The sequence below is a fragment of the Salvelinus alpinus genome, chromosome 29, assembly GCF_045679555.1.
Source record: "Salvelinus alpinus chromosome 29, SLU_Salpinus.1, whole genome shotgun sequence".
Taxonomy (NCBI): domain Eukaryota; kingdom Metazoa; phylum Chordata; class Actinopteri; order Salmoniformes; family Salmonidae; genus Salvelinus; species Salvelinus alpinus.
This window is the reverse complement of record NC_092114.1, coordinates 43,122,413-43,146,265: the sequence shown is the minus strand read 5'-3', so window position 1 is coordinate 43,146,265 and position 23,853 is coordinate 43,122,413. Positions and strand designations below refer to the sequence as shown.

The 23,853-nt window shown below is 40.6% G+C and overlaps 1 protein-coding gene across 2 annotated transcripts; it reads right to left on the bottom strand.

The window, feature by feature from the left end:
- Positions 1-673: 673 nt before the first annotated feature.
- Positions 674-23,667, bottom strand: LOC139558764 (choline transporter-like protein 4). 2 transcript variants are annotated; one of them, XM_071374183.1, is made up of 22 exons: positions 22,639-23,667; positions 13,318-13,366; positions 13,019-13,092; positions 11,131-11,209; positions 10,749-10,848; positions 10,147-10,278; positions 9,888-9,948; positions 9,666-9,786; positions 8,548-8,631; positions 8,079-8,191; positions 7,809-7,931; positions 7,570-7,669; positions 7,340-7,432; positions 7,083-7,185; positions 6,624-6,886; positions 5,163-5,257; positions 4,504-4,607; positions 4,296-4,369; positions 4,058-4,128; positions 3,806-3,900; positions 2,116-2,200; positions 674-1,963 (listed from the first exon to the last, which is right to left on the bottom strand). In XM_071374183.1, exons 1-22 carry the CDS (start codon positions 22,973-22,975, stop codon positions 1,845-1,847), a joined length of 2,475 nt encoding a protein of 824 aa, XP_071230284.1. In that variant the 5' UTR covers positions 22,976-23,667; the 3' UTR covers positions 674-1,844. The 2 variants fall into 2 exon arrangements, with proteins under 2 accessions (XP_071230284.1, XP_071230285.1); XM_071374184.1 differs by lacking the exon at positions 22,639-23,667 and adding an exon at positions 21,947-22,560.
- Positions 23,668-23,853: the final 186 nt, after the last annotated feature.

Genomic DNA, 23,853 nt, shown 5'->3' with positions numbered 1-23,853 from the left:
GGTGGCTTATGGTAGAGAAATTAACATTCTATTTTCTGGCAACAGCTCCAGTGGACATTCCTTCAATCAGCATGCCAATTGCACACCCTCAAAACTTGAGACATCTGACTTTGTTTTGTGTGACAAAACTGCACATTTTAGTGGCCCTTTATTGTCCCCAGGTGCACCTGTGTAATGATCATGCTGTTTAACCAGCTTCTTGATATGCCACACCTGTCAGGTGGATGGATTATCTTGGCAAAGGAGAAATGCTCATTAACAGGGATGTAAACAAATTTGTGAACCAAATTTTTTGTGCGTATGGAACATTTATCTTTTATTTCAGCTCATGAAACATGGGACCAACACCTTACATGTTGTGTTTATATTTTTGTTCAGGCAGCTTATACTCTGCTTCACTGTAAACTAAAACAGCTGGATCAGGTGTATGCCATCTATTGCTATGCTTGTAATATGATTATAGTCGAGCTGATGACTAAGAGAACAAAAGCCAGAAACCTGCAATGTAATACTATTTACCAGTGCCCTGTGTTTTGGTTGATCATGACCTGGATTTAACCTTTATTTTAAGCCTTTTCCAGAAAATAGAATTACAACAAAAATGTATGAAATTGCCTGAGGATGGTGCTGGACCATCTGACATAAAAAGTAAAGGGAAAAAGCTTTAAAAAAATAAAGCTTAAAATCACTTTATTACAAATGATTTAACAATAAAAAGGCACGCGCTCTCATGTACTGGACTATTGCCCGATCACATGATGAGTCTATCCTGTAGTAGATCACGATACAACATGACGACTGCAGACTCCCACGTGACTTTTCTCTCTGGATCTCCGCAGACAAGAGGTTGAGGAATGTAGTGAGATTTTGACATGAGATATTGGGTCGTAGTATGCGAGGTAAATTAACATTAATCTTTGACAACTAAAATTAATTGTGTTTAGTGCAGCCAAATGGATGAACAGACTCACTCTAGACTGAATTTGATTTGTTTCAGGGTCCAGTACTTTATAAGAATATAAATAGGGCCCCAGTTCAGACACCCCATACCCTTGACTTGCGATAAATTCTGCTAAAGAGAGCTTCGTCTTCAGCGCCCATGTACAAGTGCCTGCAAGTGTCATGATTCAACAGAGCATTTCAGAAGATCACATGCACCACTGCTTTAAGCAGATGTGTGAAATAAACTAGAGCTATTTTCCTATAGAGGAATCCATCATTAAGCAAGGCAACATACAGGTAATGTCAGCATGGATAAAAAAAATAATAGAAATACCGTTATAAAAGCCTTTAATAAATTGTCAAAATGATTAATAAATATCTACATATAAAAACAAAAAAATTAAATCATAAAAACTGTTAGTGTTACTTTAACAAAAAAAAACAGACCTTGACGTGAAATCATACACAGAGTACTGAGGATCATAAAAAAGTATTTAAAATTGTTATTGTGATGATCTGTCTCAAAAGTTTTTGTTCTATCTGATAAATCATTTGTTGACTTGAGAAAATTCTCTTTTCTGAAAACAAATAAGCACTGCAAGAGAATAATCATTTGGTTTTGGTCAGAGACTAATAAACAGCTCTAGCTTTGGTCAATTCAAATTGTTATGAGATTTTCTTACGTTCCAGCTATTTCTCCGTTCACACGTGTGGTCACCACATGTAATCTCAAATTGAAAGTGCAAAAAAAGTGATACAATTTGTGTAAACGGAAGGCGTGATAAGGCTGAAACATAACTAAAAAAACGAAATTAGATTTCTAGGATGTGATGTTTTTGGGTATTTCTAGGTTGTTGAAAGTGACTGTGCTATACAGTGATTAATATCAAGGCAATATTTCATCAATCCTTTCCTTTGCCCTTTTTAGGTCCCTTGTTCTTTTTATTGAGGATTTTCATCAGGTTCTTGGACATGTAGTATGGCTTCTGCATCGTTCCGTCATGTCGCTCCAAGTCCTCCACTGTGAGAAAGGGAGCAAGAAGGAAGCGAGAAAATCAATAGACAGGTATGTTGAAAGATGTTTTTGTGCAATGAAGCAAGAAATTTAGCAATGTAATGTGTGACTGCTCAGTATATGATACAGTGATGTGTTGCTGGAGGTGCTCTACTCACAGAAGCAGAGGAAAAGTGTGTCCACACACATGTTGTACACACTGAAGAATCCATGAGCAATGAGGTACGCTCCCACCACAACCACCTGTTACCACAAAGACATACACACCCCTGTCAATTACTTTCTCTAACACACATTTCATTGATCGTTAACTGCTTCTTTCACTTCCACTATGGAATACCTGTAAATACAGTGCATTCGGAAAGAATTCAGACCCCTTCACTTTTTCAATTTTATTTTATTTTTTTACATTACAGCCTTATTCTAAAATGGATGGAGAAAAAAAAAACCTATACACACAATAACCCTTAATGACAAAGCAAAAAAAATAGTTTTTTAGAAATGTTTGTACATTTATAAAAAAAAATGTAAAAAAAACTGGGCCACTCAACGACATTCAGAGACTTGTCCCGAAGCCGCTCCTGCGTTGTCTTGGCCGTGTGCTTAGGGTAATTATCCTGTTGGAAGGTGAACCTTTACCCCAGTCTGGAGGTCCTGAGCGCTCTGAAGCAGGTTTTCATCAAGGAGCTCTCTGTACTTTGCTCCGTTCATCTTTCCCTTGATCCTGACTAGTCTCACAGTCCCTGCTGCTGAAAAACATTCCCAAAGCATGATGCTGCTACCACGCTTCTCCATAGGGATGGTATTGGCCAGGTGATGAGCGGAGCCTGGTTTCCTCAAGACGTGACACTTGGCATAGGGGGCCAAATAGTTCAAACTTGGTTTCATAATTTATTTTATCTTTATGTAACTAGGCAAGTCAGTTAAGAACAAATTCTGATTTGCGGGGACGGGGGTGGGATTAAAACAAAAATAAATTAAATAAAAATATTGGACAAAGCACACATCCCAGAGAATCTTGTTTCTCATGGTCTGAGAGTCCTTTAGGTGCCTTTTGGTAAACTCCAAGCGGGATGTCATGTGCCTTTTACTGAGGAGTGTCTCGCGTCTGGCCACTCTACCATAAAGGCCTGATTGGTGGAGTGCTGCAGAGATGGTTGTCCTTCTGGAAAGTTCTCCATCTACTCAGGAACTCGAACTCTGTCAGCGTGACCATCGGGTTTTTGGTCATCTCACTGACCATGGCCCTTCTCCCCCAATTGCTCAGTTGGGCTGGGCAGCCAGCTCTAGGAAGAGTCTTGGTGGTTCCAAACTTCTTCTATTTACTTCCAAACTTCTTCTTCTATGTGTTCTTGGGAACCTTCAATACTGCAGACATTTGTTGGTACCCCTCTCCAGATCTGTGCCTCGACACAATCCTGTCTTGGAGCTCTACGGACAATTCCTTAAACCTCATGGCTTGGATTTTGCTCTGAAATGCACTGCCAACTGTGGGACGTTATATAAACAGGTGTGTGCCTTTCCAAATCATGTCGAATCAATTGATTTTACCACAGGTAGACTTCAATCAAGTTGTAGAAAGAGCTCAAGGATGCTCAATGGAAACAGGATGCACCTGAGCTTAATTTTGAGTCTCATAGCAAAGGGTCTGAATACTTATGTAAATAAGGCATTTCAGTTTTTTATTTTTTGTAAATTTGCAAAAATAAATAAAAAAACTGTTTTCGCTTTGTCATTATGTGGTATTATGTGTAGATTGATGAGGAACTATTTTAATTGAACCCATTTTAGAATAAGGCTGTAACGTAACAAAATGTGAAGGGATCTGAATACTTTTCTGTCACTTACAATAATGGGCATCCAGTAGTAGTTGAGCATTTCAGTACGGAAATTGCTGCCTGGTAGTCTTATTCTGCCAGAGAAGAAAAAGAAAGCCAGGACACCTGAGAAGAGAAGAGGAAGGTTGGTTAAAGATTCGATTAATTTAGACAGGTTATCTAATCACACTTCTGGCCTGTAAAATGCACAAAAGGAGCTCCTATTCAGAAATATGACTAATGATAAACAGCATAATAATTATGTTGGCGTTTGTCATCTTACCTACTCCTCCCACCACTAGCAGCTTCCCAAAGAAGAGCAACAGGTCCGTCACTTTATCTAACACCACCACCCTGAGGAGAGAGGCACAGTCAGCACGTCAGGGAAACACATCCCCAGCATTCAGCTATGGTTTCACAGCAGTCAATCAAATCCATGCAAATGTTCTTATGTAAGAGGGGGGGGGGGAAACAAGTCTACACATTCCTACAGGCATACCAACCAATACTAGAACACACACCTGACAATGTTCCTCATTAGAAGCATGAATGCGTTTTTCGCGGAGACACAGAAGTTTTTTCCATATACGGCAATCTTTGGGGAAAAGAGGACTGTGTATTAGATACATAGCCTACCAGAAATACTCTACACTGGGGGAACTGAGGGAGAGATTGACAGACACGTAGTTGTAGTTAACAGGTACATGTGAGGATGTAGTAGAGACTGACCATGATGTAGGCGTTTCTATTGAGGAACTTGATGAACTTCTCCAGACACCAGAAGCAACACTTCAGACAGCACATAAGGAACCGAGCACAGGGGTTTTGAGCCGCTAGAGAGAAAGAGACAGAGAGAAATAGTAATGGCGTCTTTTTGTAGGCACGAACTCCACCATTGTTTATTCAAAAAGCCTATGGGAAAAATTAATGGTGTTTTTGTAAGGTTTTTGGATAAAAGGCCCCAAAAATTTTTTTAAGTAAGTATGTGGTCAACACAGGTGTAGGATATCTCATACGTTTTATGTCATGAAAAACAACAAAGGCTTCATAATTCAAAAGGTAATGTTGACTGCTATTATCTCATAGAACAAAAAGTATAAGATCTCCTAAGCCTATGTTAACCTCAGACCTTTTTTCAGCATTTATTCAAAAACCCTATTCTTTCCCCATACGGATGGCTGAACGAACCAGAGGTAACTAATTTCCGGGTTTTACGACTACAAGCTGGGGAGCTCCATTACCCTTACATTACAACATGCATGTGAGAGCTTGGCATAATTGACTAGTTCCATATTAGGCCAATTCGATTTCCGTAGGTGCACAGATATCGACTCTAAGAGGTTAATCGGATAACAATAACAGGTTTCCAAGGGAAAATCCAGCCTTACCTCTGGTCTTGTGGTCCAGGTACTCCAGGATGATTCGAACTACCTGGATGAGGGTGAGGATCAAAGCACCAAACGCCAGGGAGCCAACATGGTATCTAAGAGAAGAAACATCAGCTGTGTTCGAATACCCATTCTAACATACTGTATACTTAATGAGTATATACTATTAGTTAATTCTAGTATACTGTAAACGAACGGTATCGTTTCAGTTGCGCGTACTAGAGCTTCGCCTGTCTACCGGAAGTTGATGCTGTTGCTATGCAACATCTTGCTAGCATAACAAATGACTAGCTAAACATTTCACAATTTCGGGTGTGTTCTTAAATTCAATCTGGAGGGCTAGAGTGCGCTCATAAATCCAGAGCGTTGTCAGATTGTCTGTCCTTAAATTCAGAGCGTTTCGCTCAGAGCGCAAACTGGACACTCTGGCCGAGGAGTAGGTCAGTCAAGCACCCAAGCGAACTGGCTAACATTGGCTAGCTACTTCCAGACAAATGAGAGAACACCTCACTCTGACCATTTTAATCACCCTAGCAGAGCTGGTTAGGCAGTTTTCATGTTATCCAGAGAGTTGGTGACTGTAACTGTGCTGCTGGCAACAATTAAATTAGCTACGCTTTTTTTGCCAACGTCTACTGACACCCGCTATAGTCAACAGGTGTTGAGCGTTCGTATATTCACCAGTTATTCTGAGCGAGAGTGCTCCGAAATCAGAGTAGATAGCCAGAATTAACAATGTTCATTGAAACGCACTTAACTAAGAATGATGTGAATAATCAAGTCAATAAACGTGGGGTAGTTAATATTCTTCCTGGCAAGTTCAATATCTTAGTAGGCAACTAACCTTAGGTAACTAGCTTACATACCGGTACATACTGCTGTAATGCTATGCGGTTCGTAAGGAGAGAGTAGTTAACAAGTTGTCGGCCAACATAACGTGTAACGTAACTTATTTGAAAAGTCATTACTTTATTACATTGCTCAACATTTTCTTAACATTTGTCTTAATTAGTTAAAGCAATGAATTTGTATCCGCTTTCGACTGACTTCGGCTGCATCTTTTCTACACATAACTGAAAAGTTATGAAGCCACGCCTATTCTCTGAAGAATTGCACAATGGGCCCGAAAAGCATGGAAATAGTGTCCACTGAATGTGTACTTCGTATTTTGGCAAATTTAGTACGATATTCTGTGAACTTTTGGCATACTAACTATATCCATACTATAACCAATAAGCATACTATATACTCAATTCACGTAACAAATAGTACGGTTAGTTTGAGTATTTGAACACAGCTATAGACATATGGGGAGAAAGGGAGTTAGTTGAATGGATAGATAACAAAATACTAATTGGATTCTGGCTCAAATTATAACTGTACAAGTATATGGTCTGTGGACACTCAGGCAAGGAAAGGCACCACCACAGCCCGACTGCTGAAACGTGTCTACACCCTTACCGTAGCGTGCGGATGAAGGCCTGGGACAAGGGGAAGGTGGGGATGTCTGAGGGCTTGCTGAAGGCCCAGTAGTAGGAGGCGAAGGCCCCAGCCAGGGTGCACTGGCCCAGGGCGATGACAAAGTTGATGCACCACAGGAAGGCCACCACGTTGTAGATCTGCAGGTTAAACAGGTTCCTCTGCAGCAGGCCCTCGTTGTTGTACTTGATGAAGATGCAGCGCGCCGACGGGCACCACGAGTAGTCTGTAGAGTTGTAGAATGTCTGAGGGAAGGAGGGGGGAGATATGAAAGAGGAAGGGATGAAATATGAACGGAGACACGGAAAGGGGTCAAACAGATATTCATTTTTTTTACGTAGATGGCTGAAGCAAGTACACACATTTTGTGTGTGTTTCTGATATCTGAGTTGGGCTTATGCATCTATCTCTATGGGGTCAAAGTTCGTCAGGGACACTTACCTGTGGGTCACAGGTCACATTCCCACCGATTTGGCCACAGTTACCCTGAGTAGAGTTGAGAGTCACCACTTTGTACACTGGAATGCCTGAAGTGGCCAGATACCTAAACATCTTCTGTTAAGTGGGTTAACGATACCGTGGAGTTTGTAGACAGTGCTCAGTGGAACACAGATACAAAACAGACCTTATGATTATTTGTCATAAAATTATAATAGGCAGTGTAAAATACTCAAATATTTACACGACAGAGAGGATACAGAGCAGTGATGCCCCAGTAGGCCACACAAACCACCAGGAGAACAAAGGTGACGAGAGGGTAGAACAGTGTAGACATCATGTGACTGACAGCCCTGTAAAACATTACAGTACGTGTGCTGAAAAGTTAGGTTGTATCACAATATTGGTGGAATATTTGTCACAATACATGGGTATGTGTGTAAGTATGGGCCAGTATGTGTAATCCTGGCTCATATCTAACTTGACTCACTTGCTGGACTCCTGGATGAGAGCGATGGCGATGAGGATTCTGGTCCGTAGAAAGATCAAGGTCAGGAGAAGAATACCCTCTACCACAGATAGGATTATCACTGAGCAAGAAAGAATAAGAGAGAGAAAGCAGATAGGTCAACACAACGGTACAAAGTTGTCATCAGAAAGGCATGTCTGTCAGTCTGTAAACAGAGAAAAACAGAGACATAAAAAGAGCATGTGTAATATCAGACTCACAGAAGGCCAGCCAGGTCTCCTTGACCTGAAGGTAGACCTTGAAGTCGGTGGTGAAGCCTATGTCAGTGATGGAGACGGTCGACTTTCTGTAGTTGTCGTATTCCCACCAGCAGTGATATATACCTATAGACAGACAGAGAGCAAGAGAGAGAGAAATAAGATGCTTTAACCACCCTGAAAAGTCAATGTTCTTAAACTGTGACCTACATATAAACCTAGAGATACACTACAAACATGTTAGTAGACATATTATTATCATCAATGACTTACCATAGGCACCTACTGCCAAAACTCCAAATATAAGGACCCAGACCATAACAGGGGCGATGAACCGCAACAGGAGGAGGAACAGAAAACTGACAACCATGGCTATGACTAGAGCACTGAGGGAGGAGAGGAGAAAGGTACACAGCAGAGTAAGACAGGATTGGAAGAGCAGAGAGGGTCAAGTTAAAAGGAGGTAGAGGAGAAGAAGAAAGAAAAATAAGATACATTTCAGGTCATATGTCTCGTTCCGGTCCTAATAAGCATGCCATCTCTAATAAAATGTTAGATTCTTAGTCGAGCATATCTTATATTTAATGAGTTAAATGTGTAAACTGAAAGATCAGCTGAGAAGATGAACAACAACGCAACATGTTCTGGTTTATCCTGTTCTAATACAACAGTACAGGACAATGGAAACTGTGAATTGACAAGTATCTGGCAGTAGTTGAAAATGAGCCCGAGAGAGACTCACGCGATGATCCACTGCCATGATGACGCAAAGTCCTCAAAGATTCTCACTCCGATCTCCTTGGCATTGAAGCCGTTTACTATGTCACTACAACACAAACCGGGAAAAGACCTGTTAACGCTAGTAATTACTGACAATGTCTCTGACACAAAACAGCATGATGCAGAGTACTACACGATAAATAAAGATAAAAGCACAGAAGATTTAGAAGTAGAGGAGATGAGAGGAACAAAGAAAGAGAAATATAAAAAGAGGTTTCTTCGTAATAGTACATTCATGCGTTGGGCCAGTAACCGAAAGGTTGCTAGATCAAGTCCCCGAGCTGACAAGGTAAAATTCTGTCGTTCTGCCACTGTTCCTAGGCCGTCATTGTAAATAAGAATTTGTTCTTAACTGGCTTGCCTAGTTAAATAAAGGTAAAATAAAAATACATTGGTGGTATTTATAGAGCTCAATACAAAGAGATGGTAACATTAAAAGCTTTCTTTGACTGCTGGTATTCAGTACCAGTAAGTGTATTGATTACTACAGCACATTGAGGGGTAATTTGGGAGGTTGTAGAACTACAGCCAACTGACAGATCCTTGGGTTGTTTCTGTATCAAATACTAACAAGTGCCCACTACTACACATGCTCATGTGTTTTATGTGTCAAAGGATGAACATAAAAGTCTAATAGTCTACTTATCTTAAGTCTTATACTTAGTTAATGACATTCTAAAATGACCACTCAGGTCTGGACATCATGGTCAGACTCAGTGTTAATATTATCCTCAGAATCAACCCAAGGCTTTGTGGATCGATTCTGTACTAAAAGCTAATACTAAAAGTAATGTTCTAGCCATGTGCAAGGGTACTACTGGAGCTAAATGACAGGGCAGATGACTACGAGGGTATGGCAAAGGGCTACCACTATCATAAAGCAAGACACTAACACAAACATGCTAACACAGATCTAAGTCTACACAAAGGAACTAGTCTACTATATTGATGTGAGATCAATTTAACTCACTCAATCAAGGACCAATCACTGGCAGTGAGAAAGAAAGATTATGGGTTATTAATCGGTATTTACAGTGTGTGTGTGTGTGTGTGCGTGTGTGTGTGTGTAACACCCCCTACCCTGTGGCGTTCCTGATGCCATTGACTGTATCATTGATGCTTGATGGCAAGCCTGGCGTATTGGCAAAGTCTTTAGGAATATTTTTCAGAGCGGTAACATCAGGTATGCATCTTCCCAGCACTAGACAGAGGAAAACATTAGAAATGTTTACATTTAATGACTTAAAAGCATCTAGATCTGTAATTTATGAAATGAAATATGAAAAAGAAAGGCACACTCACCAGAGATTGTAGGAGTGTAGAAGAACGGGCACAGCTCTTGATCCACAATTTCTTTAACATGCTGAGAGGCAAAGGGGGAAAAAAGGATAAACTACTATCTTTAGCTACATAGAGTAAAAAAAACAAGGAAACCCCTCCTGTTAAATCTATTTCCAAAAAATAGTCCAAGGCTTTGAGGAGTCAGTGACAACAATGATCAATGAAAGCCTATCTAAAGAAGTGAATTTACAAACCTCCGTAAGAATAGGATGGGACTTACCAGTTTAGTTGATGCTAGGTCAAAGGATGGCACGCAGAGTGATTGGTTGAAGTAGTCTTGTGGCGTGGCGTTCGGTAAGTAGGCCAAAGGATTCAGAGCCCAGAATACATCTGGGCACTTTTCCACACACACCTGCAGAGTGAGGAAAGAAGAGGTCTTCACTTTGTGACATAAACGTGATGCCTGTCTCAGATATGGAGAAACACATTACATTATTATTATTTTTTTTTAAATGTTTTATTGGTATGTAACTTATGAAAGTTTTATTGTCAATTTAGTTTTGTATTTAAATGTCACATTAAACATGTACATGACACTGCTGCAAAATCTCCCCATGAGGACAATAAAGTCAGTAAGTCATTTTGGGATGTAGAGACAATGAAAGAAACACCTCACACAAATGAAAATGAAATAGAAGACAACTTGTATGATTCCCAGCGGCTTGATGAATATATTACATATACATACAAATTGGACCCAGGTATTAATAAGAGTATAAACACACACAATGGGAAATTGGAGATGTGCACATAGTTCCTTATTACTCCTGACATCAGCCTTTAGAGAAACTAAGATATTATATAGGTTTGATGTTACTGTACTTGTGTGGTGGGGCACTGTAACCCATTAAGGACGGCGGCCATGACGTTGATTGATGTGGCACATTTCAGTATGTCAAAGTAGAACACGCTGGGTTGAGCTCTGCGAAAGGAAAAGTTACCAAACTATGCATTCTGAACGAAATATAGAACATGACAGTTCAGTACGTAGTGAGGCATGCCAAGCTTGAATTATTATGTAATGATGAAATGACTGACTCAGATGCAACAGATAAAAGCGGAAAATGTGGCCAATCATGGCAAAAATGCATGATTAGTAAATTCACATTACATAGCATCAAGTGTTCTGAACTTCTGAATAAATACTTGATGGTTCATAAAGGACTTCTAGTTCAAACATATCAAACACCAGAGAGGTCCTTACACATTGAGCCCGATGCCACAGAACATTCCAGTAGAGTTCCGTGGGTAGAGGACGTGCCGGGGATCACCATAAAGCCAGGCTGGTGGAAATATAAAAACACATCAATATCTAATAGAGACGTGGGGACACCAATATATTTACCACAGTCAAAGAACACATGAGCTAATTAATTAATTAAATGTGTCAAAAAGGAAACCAAATGAACATACAAAGCTCATTTACATCAATTACCTGGTTTTGGTCATTTTATATACTAAACCACCACCCTTTTCAATAAATGGCCTACTGTACAGTCGTGGCCAAAAGTTTTGAGAATGACATAAATATTAATTTTCACAAAGTGTGCTGCTTCAGTGTCTTTATATATTTTTGTCAGATGTTACTATGGAATACTGAAGTATAATCACAAGCATTTCATATGTGTCAAAGGCTTTTATTAACAATTACATGAAGTTGATGCAAAGAGTCAATATTTGCAGTGTTGACCCTTCTTTTTCAAGACCTCTGCAATGCGCCCTGCTGCCATTCCTGTGTAAGCTCTGTACTGGTGGTGCCCCGATCCCGCAGCTGAATCAACTTTAGGAGACGGTCCTGGCGCTTGTTGGACTTTCTTGGGCGCCCTGAAGTCTTCTTCACAACAATTGAACCGCTCTCCTTGAAGTTCTTGATGATCCGATAAATGGTTGATTTACGTGCAATCTTACTGGCAGCAATATCCTCGCCCGTGAAGCCCTTTTTGTTTAAAGCAATGATGACGGCATGTGTTTCCTTGCAGGTAACCATGGTTGACAGAGGAAGAACAATGATTCCAAGCACCACCCTCCTTTTGAAGCTTCCAGTCTGTTATTCGAACTCAAATCAGCATGACAGAGTGATCTCCAGCCTTGTCCTCGTCAACACTCACACCTGTGTTAACGAGAGAATCACTGACATGATGTCAGCTGGTCCTTTTGTGGCAGGGATGAAATGCAGTGGAAATGTTTTTTGGGGATTCAGGTAATTTGCATGGCTAAGAGGTACTTTGCAATTAATCTGATCACTCTTCATAACATTCTGGAGTATATGCAAATTGCCATCATACAAACTGAGGCAGCAGTTTCATATTTCATAGTTTCAAATTCATATTTGTGTCATTCTCAAAACTTTTGGCCATGACTGTATATCCGGTCAATGCACAATATCCTATCACATTAATCACATACTAAGCTATTGATATTGGCCATATATTCATATGACCTCCTTTCTTATCAGGCAGCTCTATTGACTCTAGATAAGGCAGAGTGAGTGGCTGCTGGAATGTGTTTGATGACAGGTCATGGATGTCATGGGTGAGTGTGAGCTTCTGCTTTGGAACTGCTCTTCGGAACCACTGTGGGTGGGAGTCAGAGATGAGAGCCTTTCGACCGAAAGACAGGAAAAGTAGGAGAATATCAAGGCCATAGAGATACCTTATAATACTAGAGAAGGGTGAGGGTTGAGACCTTGAAGAGGGGAAAAGTCAGGAAATCATAGTATCAATGACAAACTTATGTTTTCAGTGCACTCTCAATAATGGAGTTCTGTTCTCACTTGTGAGTGGTGTTTTGACAAGCTATTGGAATTGAGGAAGGGACCAAGGTGATTATGTCACTGTGGTTTTGTTTAGCCAGACTGTGCATTCCGCCTGCTAATACTACATTTACATAGGGTGTTATGGCGAGGACACCAGAGTTTCAAAAGGGACGTAAGAGTCAAAGAGGTTCACAGCCAGAGAGAGATAACGTCAGGAATCAGATTTCATCTAATGGCGCGCGAGAGAGAAAATAATTATCATAGGGAATAAGTAAGTTTGTGTGAGTGAGAGAAAAGGTCTGAGAGAGGTGGGAGGTGCGTAGAAGGCCCATCTCACCCAAAATTCCCACTGCCATGTAGCCAAGGATCACAACCATGAAGAGAACACAGCAGATGACATCAGTGCAACCTCTAAGGGAGAACGGGGAGACAATAACACACAAAGTGATTTTGAGCATTGCTGTGTTATACATGCCTCCGGGCAGAATTGTTTTACAGAAAGTATGCCTAGCAAGGCACTTTAGACATACAATGGACAATTTGCATACAGAGATATAGTGATAGTTAGGGCTAGGCTTGTAGGCTTTGTAGAGAGCAAGAGACAAAATAAGAGAGATACTTAGCGGAAGAGGCTACCTTTTCCGAATGGGTCCATTGAAGGTGGGGTCATACTGAGCAGGTTCCCCTGAAAAGAAAACACAGAGAGATAATGGGTCAATAACAGAATTTAACTATTTTCTGAAGGTCTATTCTTCAAAATAAATGTCAAGCTATTTATGCACATAATGTGACCGCACATTAACACACAAAAAAAACTTTATCAAAATGCTGATAGTAGTCAGATTAGATAGAATACATGGGGAAAACATCTCAGTAAAGGCATTTTGCATTGATATTCAAAATAGCTTTACTGTGTGTGAGATTCTATGGAGAGAATTGCGTGCCTGTGAGTTTGAGGGTTTATTGAGGGGGGGTTGTTGCTAAGCAACAAGAGTAGCCTTTGTTAGTATGCACCTCATTGAGTTAATGAGTGACAGTCGTCAGCTTGAGAAGGAGGAAATAGAGCAAAAAGAATAAGACCTTGACACTCCTTTATAGGTTGTACAATCTGTACAGTACACTGGAGAGCTGTGGTGGTGATGACTGGGTTATGATGACGGTTACGGGAATTACATTGCTTAGTGTCACTTCCTAGAACATTTCTTAAGAGTTGTCCATTGGAGAAAAATAGAGCACTATTAAGATATACAGTACCAGTCAAGTTTGCACACACCTACTCATTCGAGGGTTTCATCAAAACTATGAAATAACACATATGGAATCACATAGTAACTAAAAAAAGACTCAAACAAATCAAAATATATTTTATATTTGAGATTCTTCAAGTTAACCACCCTTTGCCTTGACAGCTTTGCACACTCTTGGCATTCTCTCAACCAGCTTAATCTGGAATGCTTTTCCAACAGTCTTGAAGGAGTTCCCACATATGCTGAGCACTTGTTGGCTGCTTTTCCTTCACTCTGTGGTCCAACTCATTCCAAACCATCTCAATTGGGTTGATGTCGGGTGATTGTGGCGGCCAGGTCATCTGATGCAGCATTTCATCACTCTCCTTCTTGGTCAAATAGCCCTTACACAGCATGGAGGTGCGTTGGGTCATTGTCCTGTTGAAAAATAAATGATAGTCCCACTACGCCCAAACCAGATAGGATGGCGTATCGTGGCAGAATGCTGTGGTAGCCATGCTGGATAAGTGTGACTTGAATCTAAATAAGTCACAGACTGTGTCACCAGCAAAGCCCCCCCACACCTCCTCCTCCATGCTTCATGGTGGGAACCACACATGCGGAGATCCTCCGTTTACCTACTCTGTGTCTCACAAAGATACAGCGGTTGGAACCAAACATCTCAAATTTGGACTCAGACCAAAAGGTCAGATTTCCACCGGTCTAATGTCCATTGCTCGTGTTCCTTGGCCCAAGCAAGTCTCTTCTTATTATTGGTGTCCTTTAGTAGTGGTTTCTTTTCAGCAATTCGACCATGAAGGCCTGATTCACACAGTCTCCTCTGAACAGTTGATATGTGTCTGTTTTTTTATTTAACGAGCAAGTCAGTGAAGAACAAATTCTTATTTACAATGACGGCCTACCACGGCCAAACTCTCCCCTAACCCGGACGATGCTGGGCCAATTGTGCTCCGCCCTATGGGACTCCCGATCACGGCCGGTTGTGATACAGCCCGGTATCGAACCAGGGTCTGTAGTGACGCCTTTAGCGCTGAGACGCAGTGCCTTAGACCACTGCGCCACTCAGCTGTTACTTGAACTCTGAAGCAATTATTTGGGCTGCAATTTGAGGCTGGCAACTAATGAACTTATCCTCTGCAGCAGAGGTAACTCTGGGTCTTCCTATCCTGTGGCGGTCCTCATGAGAGCCAGTTTCATCTTAGCGCTTGATGGTTTTTGCAACTGCACTTGAAGAAACGTTCAAAGTTCTTGACATTTTCCAGATTGACTGAAGTAATGGACTGTCATTTCTCTTTGTTTATTTGAACTGTTATTGCCATCAAATGCATTAAGAAGAAAATAAATTCCACAAATTACTTTTAAGGCACACCTGTTAATTAAAATGCATTCCAAGTGACTACCTTATGAAGCTGGTTGAGAGAATGCCAAGTGTGTGCAAAGCTGTCATCAAGGCCAAGGGTGGCTACTTTGAAGAATCTCAAATATATTTTGATTTGTTAAACACTTTTTTGGTTACTACATGATTCCATGTGTGTTATTTCATAGTTTTGATGTCTTCACTATTATTCTACAATGTAGAAAATAGTAAAAAATAAAGAAAAACCCTGGCATGAGTAGGTGTGTCCAAACTTGACTGGTACTGTATGTCTCATTATCCCTCCCTTTTTATCTCTACATTGAATAAGTCAATGTATTTATGACAAATTTGATGACTTATGCAACCTTAAAAGGTAGCCTAAAACGAAAGAGAAGGGGCAGTATGTGATGGAGATTTTAATTGAATTTGAATTCAAAGATGGAGGAAGCAGGCTCAAAGCAGAGCAGTGCATTTTTAAAGGGATGCTCAGATCCCCCAAAAGTATTCCATCAGACATTTTCCACTGAAATCCTGCATTTCATAGTCACTCACAACTAGGGCCGGGACGACACCAGCATCACGTTACTCGTTAGTATCAAGGCAAGGAACCAAAACACAAAGCAGATTTAACGTCTTCAGGAAAACAGCCCTAATGTTGGAAACTAAGATCATTATGTTGTCATTCAGAGTCACATTTATTTTTTCCAAGCTATAGCATACAACAGTTTTTTAATTAACCCCAGAGTTTGGTCTGCTTCGTGTTTTCATTTCTTCCATGGAAAATAATATTGCAATACTGGTACCGTCACAGCCCTACTCACTCCCATTCACCTTATCAGAGTAAGCAATTACCTTTGTTTGGTCTGTATCCTGTTTGGCAAGCCACACATTTCTAAGAGATGCTATTGGTTTCATGGACACTTCCTCATCTCCTCACAATAAACCAAATCGAAATCCCAGAATAAAATGGCTTCATAAAATGACAAATGAAAGACACAGCACCTTGAACATTGCACCTGTCCGAGGAATATGCAGTTGAGCATGAGGTTTACTTTGTTCATTTCAAATTAGGCTGCTATGGGGTAGAATAACAGGCCAGGTCTCGCTGGCCATTATACACCAATTACTGATTGGAAGCATGCAAAACACTCATGTCTACAATGAAGTCAGCAACTATGACTTCGAGTTAGTGAATTTACATATACAATGTAGGACTGTTCATTATGTCCATGGCCTACAATGTCTCACTCAGAGGTATAATTTAAGAAGCTCTAAATATCCAATAAATGAATCATGCTGAATTGACTTCTGGTATATTCTCTATTATCTGACGAGACCGTTACATCCTATATACCTACTTATCTTGTTTTATGAGAGCTCAATGTTTTAGTAACGGAAGAATATTTTAAGAATACACAGAGTAGTAAAAGGTCAATAGGAAATTAACGATCAATGGAAATCGTTGATTTTCAGTTCAACATCTGTTTAGAATCTGTGTAGGAATTTCAGTCCGGGACTCATAGCTACATGTGTCAAGTTCTCATTGGTCCAAATTGTCAATACACTGAGCCTGAAACAGGATACTTGTTATTTGCCCAATTTTACTGCAAGGAATTATAATTGGTCAACCACAGGCTAGGGTTGGGGGTTATAAATTACATTATCACTTTGTTCTGTGGAGAGAAACACTGAGGACAGAGAAGGATGAACATCGACCATCTACTTCCCAGCATGATTGTTCTCTTTGAATGGACCTATTTGCTTTGGGTTCTGTGTTAATGAAGAATAACATCAACTGCTAACAGTAACAGCTTCCTGAAGATCGCCTACTACATGTGGAAAGGAAATTAGTGAAAATGTAAGCTTTGTAGTGAGTACACAATAAATGTATAGGATGTTGACAATCATACTGTTTGTTTTACAGCTACTAATTACAAGGCCTACTGTATGAACGATTTAGAATGAGACACGCTGTTGTCTTCCAAATGACAGAATACACATAACCTTAGTGAAAGTCCGGGAGAAGGAATGTGGATATCCGAACAAAGAAACCTGTTCCTCTGCCTCATTGCCGGCTGTAAACTAATATCAGATTACAGCAGAATACAGAGCTGTCTTTTTGGTGCAAATCACTACCTGGAAACGGACTGACAGTGACCCTTTCCTGATGTAGTATTTATTCTTCCTGGTTTTTAACCACCATCTGCTCCACTAGAATATGGCATAAAGCATTTAGGGTTCTACAAAACCTCAGACGTCAGGACATTTTTACTTCAGTACTTTGGCCCAAACAATGAATCTCTCTCTGTATGTGAGTTCAAGTAATTTGGCTTGACCTTGGATAGAGTGGTGACGTAAAAGGATCAACAACTTCGTCCAATTAGGAGGTATACACGTGGAGGTATTACTGTTTGGGTTGTGATGTGGTGTTGTGATAACTTTTTAGGAGCGTATGTTAATCACTGTGCACACAGTGAGGTAGGCTCTATGACTGTATATATGAATGGACAAAGCCATCGATCACGTGACACCATTAATTCATATGTGAAGACACAACAGTGCATTGAAGCCAAATTAAGCCTGTTAAGATGGTGTCTCTTGGAGACATAACATGCAGTTTGAGCTACTCCAGGAAGTGGCATTGCAGGCTAACTCAGTGCTGCCCCTTGTCATTTAGTAACTCAAGTTGAAGGCCGACCGGGGTACTGCAGGCTGCCATTGGCAACTACAGTGCATTCGGAAAGTATTCAGACCCCTTCCCTTTTCCCACATTTTGTTACATTACAGCCTTATTCTAAAATGGATTAAATAAAACATTTTCCTCATCAATCTACACACAATACCCCATAATGACAAAGTGAAAACAGGTTTTTAGAAATGTTTGCAAATTTACAAAACCTAAAATAAATTACCTAATTTACATAAGAGTTCAGACCCTTTGCTATGAGACTCAAAATAGAGCTCAGGTTCATCCTGTTTCCATTGATCATCCTTGAGATGTTTCTACAACTTGATAGGTTTCCACTTGTGGTAAATTCAATTGATTGGACATGATTTGGAAAGGCACACACCGGTCTACAGTTGACAGTGCATGTCAGAGCAAAAACCAAGTCATGAGGTCAAAGGAATTGTACGTAGAGCTCTGAGACAGTATTGTGTCGAGGCACAGATCTGGAGAAGGGTACCAACAAATGTCTGCAGCATTTATGTTCCCCAAGAACACAGTGGCCTCCATCATTCTTAAGTGGAAGAAGTTTGGAACCACCAAGACTCTTCCTAGAGCTGGCTGCCCAGCCAAACTCAGCAATCACGGGAGAAGTGCCTTGGTCAGGGAAGTGACTAAGAACCCGATGGTCACTGACAGAGCTCCAGAGTTCCTCTGTGGAGATGGTTGTCCTTCTGGAAGGTTCTCCCATTTCAGCAGCATCCAGACAGATGCCACTCCTCAGATAAAAGCATGACAGCCTGCTTGGAGTTTGCCAAAAGGGACCTAAAGGACTCTCAAACCATGAGAAACAAGATTCTCTGGTCTGATGAAACCAAGATTGAAATCTTTGGCCTGAATGCCAAGCGTCACGTCTGGTGGAAACCAGGCACTGCTCATCACCTGGCCAATACCATCCCTACGGTGAAGCATGGTGGTGGCAGCATCATGCTGTGGGGATGTTTTTCAGCAGCAGGGACTGGGAGACTAGCAAGGATTGAAGGAAAGATAAACAGAGCAAAGTACAGAGATATCCTTGATGAAAACCTGCTCCAGAGCGCTCAGGACCTCCAGACTGGGGCGAAGGTTCACCTTCCAACAGGACAACGACACTAAGCACACTTCCAAGACAACGCACAAGTGGCTTCGGGACAAGTCACTGAATGTCCTTGAGTGACGCAGACAGAGCCTGGTCTTGAACCATATCGAACATCTCTGGAGACCTAAAAATAGCTGTGCAGTGACGCTCCCCATCCAACCTGACAGAACTTGAGAGGATCTGCAGTGAAGAATGGAAGAAACTCCCCAAATACAGGTGTGCCAAGCTTGTAATGTCATACCCAAGAAGACAAGGCTGTAATTGCTGCCAAAAGTACTTCATCAAAGTACTGAGTAAAGGGTCTGAATACTTATCTAAATGTCATATTTCCATAACAAAAATTGCAAAAATTTCTAAAAACCTGTTTTGCTTTGTCATTAAGGGTATTGTGTGTAGATTGGTGAGGGGGAAAAAACAATTTAAATCAATTTTAGAATAAGGCTGTATCGTAACAAAATGTGGAAAAAGTCCAGAGGTATGAATACTTTCCGAATGCACTCAACAAAAATATAAACGCAACAATTTTGATGATTTTACTGAGTTACAGTTCATATAAGGAAATTAGCCTAATTGAAATAAATTCATTAGGCCCTAATCAATGGATTTCACATGACTGTGCAGGGGTGCAGCCTTGGGTGGGCCAGGCCCAGACAATCAGAATGAGTTTTTCCCCACAAAAGAGCTTTATTACAGAAAGAAATAGGTTCAAGGACATACATCTGGTGTATTAGAAGCAATTATCGGTACCATGATTTTCCACAAAAATGTGTTTTATTTACACAAAGATTGCCAACGATGATTACCATTTTTAGGGGGGTTCCTGTTTTCCACTAACAATACCTGCAGTACAACTTTTGTTGCTTCAATGAGAAGGGCCAGCCGTTCTCCCCTGGATAGGCTGCATAGTGTGTGTGTGTGTCTCCTATACCGAATCTGCCTATGAGGAAACACGCATTGGGTTGTCAAGGCCAGCGTCAGTCAACTAATTAAGTGATAAACTTTTGACTGTGCGACTATGGGTACACACACACCCCGCCCTTTTCTTACACAGAAAGGGAGCGCTTAAGGAAAGGATTTAGCTACTAGTTAGCCCAATATTTAAGTCACCCATTCCCTCGCTCAGCTGACTATTTTGTGGAGCTTGCTAACACAACCTCATGGTGCCTCTAGAGAACAGAGAGAGCGCAGCTGACCTGTTCTAACAGCATCTGAAATTAAAAGCCAGGCCAGGACCAGCACCAATTAATAGTGACAGAATTTGTATCAATATTAGAAGAAGCAGCTGAGGTGAAACATTTGTCTGGTGTCTGTCTAGTTTAATCATTGGCTTTCAAACGTGGTTTTCCAATGTTCTGTAGTGCTTGCCTAGCTCACCTCACACAAATAAATGGCCAATGATTAGCAGGACATCATTGTAGACTTTTCAGTATTAACCACACCACAATTATTTCTAAATAGTAAAATTGACATCAGAACACAAAACACTGCTGACGTCAAGGGCTTTTGACCAGGATGAAAAAACACATAACGTTTGACCTCTCAATCAAATGAAACTTTAACCAAAAAAATCTAACATAATTAACAAGCAGACGGTGAAATATCTCTGTCAATGGCAATACATGTTTGTTCCTTTTGAAATCTTATGAGGAATCAAAGTCGCCTTGTCTAAGTGGTAGGGAGAAACACTGTGAACCCACTTCCTTCTTAGGAAACAGGATGGACACCTTTACTTGTCCAAGAGGCAGCTGAATTTACATGGAATGGCTATTTGAATAGCAGTGCCAGAATGTCAATAGACTATAAATCTCATGCAAACAACTGGGTTTAAGGACCAAATAGCACCCTATTCCCGATATTGTGCACTACTTTTGAGAGCCCTATGGGCCCTATTCAAAATTAGTGGACTATATGGGGAATATGGTGCAATTTTGGACACAAACCTTGAGTAAAATGGACATGTAATAGGTCACACTAAGGCAGTGAGCCTTTATACACAATACATAGGCACACCCAGAGATGGACTTAAGCAAAACAAAAGACCACCACCACAACACACAGCAGACTGAAAGAGAATGAATGCCTCACAACAAAGTTTGTTTTTCATACAATAAATATCAAACTTCCTCCTCTATATTTCACCATCTAATCCAAAAACCTACATAAAAGCATTGACATGCCATTAAACAGGGATGGGCAACAGATGGTGGAGAACTCAGTCTCAACTTATTGTTGAGAGTTAGAATAGTATAATACATGAATTGCAATCTCGAAATGTGGTTGTGCATCAGCAGTTTTTTTCTTGTTATGTTAGTCACGGATAGTCAGTCAATTAGCCCGTTTCAGCTAAAAACATGTAGATTGTGAAACTGTAATGCTTACTGAATATTGATTTTATATCACTGATTGTATTTATATATTCATATATTTAGTTTGAAAGATGCAATAACCAAATAAATTATTGACGTAGTATTTTTGTAAAATACATCATCAATAATATCTTTGCTTCATGAAAACAATTAAATGTCAACTTTGCCTATAACTACATATGTATCTAAATCTTGAATACTAAGCAATTGACAATGTCACAAATTGTTATTAGGCTATTCAAATATGCAGTCATCGGCTATAGGCTCAAATGTGACACCTCCAGTGAAGAAGTAACGTTAAAGTTAGGCCCAATCGCTTTCACCACTCATAAGGAACTGTCTGTTTTCATCACTGAAAAACGCAAATAGGCTAGACTACAGACAAGTAACTAAAAATGTTTTATTTTAGACAGAGAATGTGACACTACTCTGTGAGGTTAGACAAATACTAGCCAGCCAGGTAACATAACCTGCGATGTGAAATTAACTCACCATATTCCGACGAATCTACGGGATCCAAGCTCTCTTCCTTCAGTTTTTTACCCATTCCCTATGCTTTTCCACCACCTCTACTAGTTTATATTCGTCTAAAACGTTCCAATGGCCAGGTAAATCAAGTCGAAGTTAAATAATCAAAAAGTCTAAAACAACGTTTCAAAAGGTGTTAGTACACCTGTGTGCACAATAAAAAACAAACTTCCTTATAAGAAATCTTTCTCCCTCGCGCTACAGTAACTAGGGTTGTGACATCACGAACGCACCTGTGGGATGCGCACTTCCATGCGCGCACGGGCGGGCAGCGCCCCTTGGCCTCCCTTTACTAAATGTCCCCTGCTGTTTGATAGGCGGGTCTACATGTGGTAAATGAAATAAATGATTTGGCTGTATGCCTACGTAATACCTTTTACTTAAAATGCCCAAACATATCTGATGACATTTCAGTTGAAAATGTATGATAAATGTTTGAGGCATACATATCCAAATACAAACATTTTACACTGAAAAATATAAACGCAACATACAACAATTTCAAAGATTTCACAGAGTTACAGTTGTTCCGTTCCTCAGTAAGAAAACCACAACGTCTGGAAGGATTTCCTCCACCCCCCAAAAAAGGATAGACTAAGAGCCAACTAATGCTTGATTTGTAAACGTGATCGGAGGCGCGGTGTGGATGGTGTTACCCAATAACGGTCCCTCTGGGAGCAACTTGAACTCCGCATCGCCGTCCGCCTGCCAAATCTTGTAGCTAACAATGTGGAGGGCTCCGCATTGACATGATTGGTTGATGGTAGGTGAGGGCGGGAGGTCCTGTATAAACACAAACTCACCTCCTTCACAAAAGCGCTGCTCCGCTAAGCGCAAGAAGTATGAATGCCCTGACTTATGCAGAGGCCATATCACCGTAAATGCTGCACAGCCAATGCAGACGTCGGATTGACAATTCAGCGCCTTCAACAACTGCTTTTGAATATGCATGTGCAACTTTGATGTCATACTGCTATGCACTGATGAGAACATTCGCCTTCGTACGTGTATCTAGCATCGCCCATGTAGGGTTTTCCACAAACGCTTCCAACTTAGTCCATCCCTTACAAAAAAGACTGCAGTCAGCAATCACTGCGTCCAAAATACCAAAGTCAACTGCAGTTAATGCACTTTTACTGCAATATTTTTGTAAGGTACAGCTTAAAAATATATATGCACACACACAAGCCTGTGTGTTTAAGCAACATTCAAAATTATTCCACCAATCTTATAACCCTCAAGACGATGTCAGTGATAGAAAATGTACCACAAAAATGTATTTTGAACTCTCAAATATCTGGGCACAGTAGAGCTTCAGAGTAGGTGACTAGAGCCACTACCATACTCATAGGAAACAAGATCCCAGAAGAGTCCCCAATTTGTTACATTTCCCAGCAAGAAATCCAAATAATGTTCAGAAACAGAAGGGGTAACTAACAAAGAATCACTAACAACCAAAACAAGTGGGGTTTTAGGAAGGGGTTCTGAAAGACACTCAGGGGTGTCCACTGAAAGCTCACTAGCAACAACTGGAGCCTAAAAGACACCATGAGTGCCCACTAAATGTGGCATCAAAAAAGAAACCCACAACAAACTTATCGACAGGAAGAAAACCAAAAACAGGGAAGCTCAGATAAACGACTGTCTGTCTAGAAATCAAAATAGGGAGCACCAACTGAATGTCTTAAACCTCCACATCGCACTAGACAACTGGAACACGGCCAGCCAGTCTTAAATATCACCTTGTCCAGCACAGGTGAAACACCTTCCAACTAATGAGCTGAACAAGCCAGCACAGGTGTAACACAGACTGAGTAACGAAGTGACACCAATCAGTGTGCCGTACATGTTAACGTGCTAAAACTCCAACC